Genomic DNA, 7638 nt, shown 5'->3' on the forward strand with positions numbered 1-7638 from the left:
TATCAGATTTGGAATTAGTGCTATCAGCCTTGGGTGGGACTCATACCTATCATGGGATGCTTAAATGGAAAGAGAATGAGCCATAGTTTGAAATTTTGTAGGCAACAATGTGCTAAGAAGATTTTGATAAAAAAATGTCGGTTTGAGAGTAAGATAAATTGTTGGTGTGATTATGATATATATTTTTTTGTATTAAGAGTTGTGGCTTTAGTGAAGTATTGCGAAAAGTATGTAGGGTTTTGATAAATTGAGTATGTGTGTGGTTATAATAGGGACTAGATTGGTGATTGTGGATAGCTAGAAAATCAAAGCGATAGAGTTAGATGAATGAAAATGTTTGATATGGGCACTATGAAAAGAGTATCTAGAGTTATTCGACTTTGGTTCTGTATATTCTTATGTGACCAACTACTTCATTCTGGGCGTGGTTTAGAGTACGATTCACTTTCTACGTCCATGTGTGTTTTCGCTTCTATGGGTGAGTTCCTAGTGGTGGATTAGGTGTACCGATCTTGTGATTGTCCTCTTGGTAGGGTGGCATCCTTAGTCAGACTTGGTCGTTTCAGTTATGACAAATTTAGTGTTGTTTGGAACAGTAGAAGTATACTAGTGGTTCTACACGCACAACCTTGCTTATGAGAACTTATATAAGAGCTATTATGAAGAGTTACAATTGTCTAAGAGTATTGTTAGAGGTTTTGCATTTTGAAGCGCAGCGCTTGTTGGGTGTTTACTTAATCATTTTCTTCTTTGAGTTAGATAAGTTTGATTCTCCCTTGATGGGTACCCGATGTTCAAAGATCAAATTTTTATAACTTAAGCTCGTGAAAAGATTATGTTGTGAAAAGGAAATCGTGATAATTTATGTGATGGTATGTGCAATATGAGTATGTGGTGGTTGGTTCAGGTTCACTTCTAGTTGTAGTGGGTATTGATTCAGAATGTTATCTTGGTTATGTGAGAAAAGATTCGTTATAATGATTGTGTTATGGTCCCGTGGATTTCAGTTTAGATTGAGTTAATGGGTTAGTTTGTGGCTTGATTATCACTCTTGATTTATAGATCTTCCAAAGTTGATTCGAAGGTTCAGATCTTAGTAGTTGATCTTGATGGAATAATCTTAAGGAGGGACTCACTTGGAGAGATATACACCGACTAGTAGCTCATAACTTAAGCTTTTGGTAACGTGGCCATTCTTACTTCTTCTTCCTTATGTTCAAGGACGAACATGGTTTTTAGTGGTGGATAATGTAATGACCCGGACCCAAAAGGTCATTTTTGATAATTTTGAATAGTCATTTATCTATAATTAATTAATTTGCGGGTAATTTGTTTATTATTAAAAATAATGGCCCAAGTCTGAAATGTTAAAATAGGTTAGTAGGAATTATTACTTTTAATATATAATTAATTTAAAGAAAAAAAGAAAGAGGCGGAAGAAAAACCAACCTAGACGTGCGACAGAAAACAAAGAAGCAGGAAAATTTGAGTAATTCAGGTTAGTTCTAAGGGTGATGTTATTGTTAAGGGATATGGTTGGAAATTGTTTGTTTTTAAAAGAAAAGAGATAAAATAGTGTCAGTACATTGTTGGGGTTGAACAGAAGGGAGATTTGAATTGAAAATCAAGGTGGGTGTGATTGTTATAGTGAAATTATGTAATCATTGTCTTGAATGGATAAGTGTTGGGTTTTCCGTGTGTTTTTCATGGTTCTGCCATGAATTTGCGTGACCAGTAGATTTCACAGTTAGTTGTTTCTATTTTAATTATCATATTATAAATTAAATATTTAGTATATTGAGGTAGGTAACTAAATATTGGGTTACCGAATTATATGAATATCATTAGGTTGATGACATATGAAGAAATTATAACTTAACCCTAGACTTGAAATTTGGAGAAAATTGAAAGAGTTGACATGTTAGTGGTATCAAGGTTAGGAACTTGATTATAGATGGAGTGAGTTTTTGGGTCTAGGTTAGACCTATAGTAATATGGGTGTTGTTACTTTCGAAATCTTATCGTGATTATTAATGTGAATAGATTGCATTTATTTGGGAGCTCAACGAAAGTGGAAGGCTCAAGTGCCAGAGTGAATTCTTGATTATTTGAGGCAAGTGGATTTCTAAACCCTTGTTAAGTGTATGGAATTCATGTATTTCCTTGTAATATGTGTTTAGGGTAATGAGGCTTGGTGATGGGTTGACGTGGCCACATTGATTAATTCTAATGATGAAAAAGGGATAATAAAAGGCAATGTGATCAATTGTTTGTGTGATGTGTTGAGAATTGTTTGAAAGGCTTGTTGAATCATTGTTGATGTTGTATCCTGATTGTCTTGTTGTGAATTGTGCAATGTTATGAAAATGGTCATCTCCTCATTATTTGTGTGAACATGTCATTTGCATTGTTCTGAGACATGGTTGTGACAAGTGTTATGTGCATTGAGAAAGAATAAGAAAATAAAGAGGATGTACCATTTCGAGGGACGTATCGCGCGCCGCGATGGATACTATATTTCGAGGGACGTGTCGCGCGCCGCGACGGATACTATATTTCGAGGGACGTATCGCGCGCCGCGATGGTTACTATTATCGAGGGTCGTATCGCGCGCCGCGATGGATGCATGGACAGATATGTCCCCCATGGGTCCCGGACTGAGAGACAGCGGGTGTGTATCATTAGGTCAGACATGCATCACTATACTTGACATTGCATTTCATTGCATTGCACTTCTTTATTATTGGTGAACTTGATCTTGTGTGTTGCTGATCTTGTGAGTGCCTTTCTATGGAACTTGTGACTGATGAATATTGAGCTTGTTGTTGAAGATATGCAATTGTTAGAGTGTTGTTGTTGAGGATATGAAACTATTGTTGTTGTTGAGGATATGAAATTGTTAGAGTGTTGTGTTGAGCTATGTGCTTTGTAAATTGTGAACTGTTAGGTTGGGCTGGTTTTATACAGATTGTAGTTGTGAAGGTTCGGTTGGGGTGTAAGGAGTACTTGTATTCTATCCCCTTAGCTCGTGTTTAGAGGTTTACTTGCTGAGTACCGTGTGGTTTGGTACTCACCCCTTGCTTCTACAAATTTTTGTAGGTTACGAGCCTGGATTTTTGTGGTACTTGTCATTCTCTTCTTTTCCAAGGCTTCTGGGAGATTTGTGAGGTAGTTGTTTGTCTTCTCAGCGATCCTTCTTACTCCTGTTTATGATCTTGTTCTACTCTAGAAACAATGTCATATGAGACTTGTATTTTTCTTTTGATTCAATTGTAATACTTTAGAGGCTTGTACACGTGACAACCAGATTTTGGGGATATATTTGAGTTTATTATAAAAAAATTCCGCATTTTATTGTAATGGTTGAGTTTTAGGCTGACTTGTCTTGGTGGGTTAAGACGAGTGTCATCACGTCCATTTTTGGGTCGTGACAGCTATTAACATCACAAATTTAATTTTTGGGACTTTGGTTAGAGCCACTCTATCCCTTTGCATTCCAGGCATTGATGCAGCTACAATTGCTCCCTAAACAAATATCAAAATCACATAAAGAAATATATAATAAAATTTATGATTAACTTATATATATTTATGTAACACCGAGAGAAGTATTGAAAACAGTACGAATTATTGGTTTCATCCTCAAATTACACAATCTTAAAAATACTTCTTTACTTAACCAATTGAACTTAAATGCTACATGAGTGAAATACGCCCTTATTTCTCGTCAACTTTAGGGGTGTTTTCAACACTTTTCTCGACTTTTTATTAAGAGTCACATGCTCCTACAAAAGTTTGAGATCACTTGCTATGTCATGTTACAGATCGGGGGTGTATCTAAGTTTATTTAGTCAAGTAAAAGGCGTTTTTAATTAATTAAGGCTGTCAATGGTTCGAGAATGAAACCAATAATTTAAGTCAAGTTCATGATGTTTTCAATACTTTGAATCCAATAAGGAAATTAATAATAATACTTACCTGACTGAGACCTAAAACACCATCAAATGGTCCAAACTTCACCATGTTAGCTTCAACATATTGAATACATTCTTCAAAATTGTAAATTTCGTTGTAGTCCTACAATATAATGTTATGACACTTGATGAAAACATATATTATTCATTTATCATAAAATATGTATCTATTCATAAAAAATGTATATTGATTTTTTTTTTACTTGCTATAACTATGGTATGTAGATAATTCTAACCAGAAGTTTGGCTAACCAAGCAATTGATGAGCTATAAATATATATCATCCAAAAATATTCAAACTTCTCTTCTTAAGATTTCTAATTTGAAAATATTTGCGATTTCAGAATCTAGAGGGCTTGAATTGAAGTGTGTCATCTGAAATATATATTTAATTTGATTTATAATACTTATTATATATTTCTTTGCGAAAACAGATTTAAGATTTTAATTTATTAATTTAAATACGTAGTTGACGATCTCAATCAAATTTATTTGGTAAATACTTCAAGTATTTGTTCATATTTGGTAGATTTTTTTTTTGACACATATCTCACTACTAATATATAAGTGGCAATAAGCACACAACTATGCGTCAACATGTATCCTTCAGCTGTGCGCTTCACCAAAAATTCAGCTACTTGACCTGTTGGTTGGAGCTTAACATCATATGTCAAAGGTTCTCCGGTTCAAACCTTAGCATACATTTCGCAAGAAATATTTAGAATTTGAAATACTTTTCTAAAAATTTAGTTAAATTATTTAATTTGATTAATTTTTAAATTTAAGCTATGTAAAAAGTGAAAGCACAATAATTATCAACCTAAAATATCTGAAAAACATATTAAAATGTGATTAACACTCAAAATTGAAACAACATGGCTAACTTATATATCTATATATATTATTTGAAAATTACGTTAAGAGTCCTATACACCTTAAAGTATTTAATAACATATTACAAATTTGATTCATTCTTGAAATTTCACATGTGCCACGTATAAATTGGGACATGGGAAATAACATATAATATTTTAAAATTACGTACGTAAAATATATAAAAAATTGACTAACTCTCAAAATATCAACGTGCCACATATATTATTTTAAAAGTACGTTTAAAATATATAAAAACAATTAACAACAAAATCATAAAATCAAAACAAATAAAAAAATAATATATATTGAACCCGAAATTGTCCAGATTTTTGTATCTAGTACATAGCCTAAGCCTTATATTATTTTTAAAAGGGAAAATTGTATGAAATATCAAACTATTAATTCAAATTAAATGTTATAGTCATAATTTATTTTATTTGTAATTCGCAGCAAATATCCCATTTTTTTGTCATCTGGTTCGGTATACAATTAGTCATTTTCGGTATACAATTACTCATCCAGTATACAAATGTATAAAATATGTTTGTGTTTGTATAAAGTGAGAGAAAAGTGTATATACAAATACAAATACATATAGTTTCGTCCTATACACTTAAAATTATACAAATACAGATCTTATTATACAAATTACAATGTATAAATAAATTTATACAAAACTGAACAATTTGTATAAAATTGGATCGATGTATCTAGCGAATTATACAAATCAAAAGCTCCATAGCAAACATAAAATTTGCTATGGAGCGCAATTATGCAAACTATAATTATAACATACAAATATGATTTTTATATTTGCTATATGTGAAAGTTGTTCTTTTAAAAAATAGACTACGCTTAAGCAATTTTGCTAGGCAAACCTTTTGTTACTCATCAGGCATAAATTGTGAACATAAATTAATTTTGCTTATAAGACATAAGTTTAACATATTTCAAGATAATGAAACTACTCAATTGATCATAAAAGAAAAAAAAAAAACTAGAACTTATGTTTTTGTTGCTTATCAGACACAAGTTCTAGCTTTTATTTAGAAGACAAATATTTCAAGATAGAACTTGCTTAATTGACCATCCAAAAGAAAATGGAAAATAGCAATAAAGGAGAAGAACCTCAGTAGCTTGGAACCATTCATAGTAGGGTGGATAAAAAATGTCATGAGAATCCACTTTATCTTGAAGTAAAAAAGGTGCATCCAAGAACACCAAATCTAGCTTATCAAGTAAATATTGTGGCCAACCAAGTTCCAATTCTTTCTTCAATATATTAGCACTAGTTGCATGGCCATGGAGGCACATAACTCTTGGCTTCTTCTCATAGTGGTAATTTTCCATATATTAAATTAAAGAAGAAAACAAGACCAGAGATATAGCTCTCTTTTGTCTTAAGTTGTAACTATATATACTTGAGGGAAGTTGTTGCACATAGGAATTCTATAAATAATATAAAATTTGAATTGACAATTAGAAGATAAAGTTTATAATTTGAATTGAAAGATAAGTACACTAACAACATCAAATCCAAAATTTATAAAAAGGAAAAAAGGACTAATATATCTCTTAATTTTGCGATTTAGAATTGAAATATCCCTCGTTAAAAAATTTGTTCACATATACACTCCTGTCGTTACATAAATGGTACAAATATACTCTTTTTGGCTAACGGAAAAAAATAATTTTAAATTTATTTTTTTGAAATTTTATTAAAGTAAAATTTATGTAAGGGTAAATTTGATTATTCGCGTAAAGTACAAGAGTACATTTGATCATTCTTTCTCACACAACTAATTTTTTTTTGTCCACCCTAGTTAACAGTAACCTACGACTAATTTTTTTGTCAACCGTAGTTAACAATAACCTACAACAATTTTTTTTGTCGACTCTAGTTAACAGTAACCTACGACTAATTTTTTTTGTCGACCCTAGTTAACAGTAACCTATGACTATTTTTTTTGTCGACCCTAGATAAAAGTAACCTACGACTAATTTTTTTTATCAACCCTAGTTAACAGTAACTTACGACTAATTTTTTTGTTGACCCTAGATAACAGTAACCTACGACTAATTTTTTTTTGTCTACCCTAGTTAACACTAATCTAAGTGAATCACACACTAATGTTAGTGTTATGTCTTTATGTTATGCCGATTTGATAATTACGTATCTTACTACTAAATCAAGGTTTTCTACCATATATTGAGTAAGATACACCTATACGTATGGTGAAAAAATAAAATAAAATACTAGAAAAGATGAACGAAGATGTTGTTATAACTTACCCAACATAAATCTTTGGGTTGCAATTACATTTAGAATTTAAAAAATAATAGAAATTAACTTTATTTAAAAGAAAAAAAAGATTTGTATGGTCTTTATAAATATTTGTGGCCATTTTTGAGCCACAAAATTGTGGTCATTTAGTAGCTCTATAAATTAAATTTGAAGGGGACTTTGAGATAATTTGTGTTGTCCTGCTGCCATGCATTGTTTTCCCACTTGGATGCTTTTATGAGTGAGTTTAAGGAAGTTGGGTGTTGATCATAATTGCTTTCTGATCGGAATTATACTATTATAGTACATGAAAAATATTAAAAACTTTTAAATTTATTGACAATACTTCTTGTGTTTTAGTTTAATACTTTTTTTTCTGTATTTATTTTAATCTTTCAAAGTTTTCAAGTCTGACACATTTAAATTCCTATTTTCTTTTATCTCTGCAAAAATTTATAGGATTAAATCAAATATAGTGAATGATGTAACATACCGTTAATGGGT

At 31.3% G+C, this 7638-nt stretch overlaps 1 protein-coding gene across 1 annotated transcript; it reads right to left on the reverse strand.

Moving 5' to 3' along the window:
* Nucleotides 1-1661: 1661 nt before the first annotated feature.
* Nucleotides 1662-6226, reverse strand: LOC125867123 (esterase FUS5-like). Its single transcript, XM_049547548.1, has 4 exons — nucleotides 5979-6226; nucleotides 3979-4077; nucleotides 3433-3525; nucleotides 1662-1757 (listed from the first exon to the last, which is right to left on the reverse strand). The coding sequence occupies exons 1-4, from the start codon at nucleotides 6198-6200 to the stop codon at nucleotides 1662-1664; spliced, it is 510 nt and encodes a 169-aa protein (XP_049403505.1). The 5' UTR covers nucleotides 6201-6226.
* Between the last annotated feature and the right edge of the window lie 1412 nt (nucleotides 6227-7638).

The sequence above is a fragment of the Solanum stenotomum genome, chromosome 6 (genome assembly GCF_019186545.1).
Source record: "Solanum stenotomum isolate F172 chromosome 6, ASM1918654v1, whole genome shotgun sequence".
NCBI lineage: Eukaryota > Viridiplantae > Streptophyta > Magnoliopsida > Solanales > Solanaceae > Solanum > Solanum stenotomum.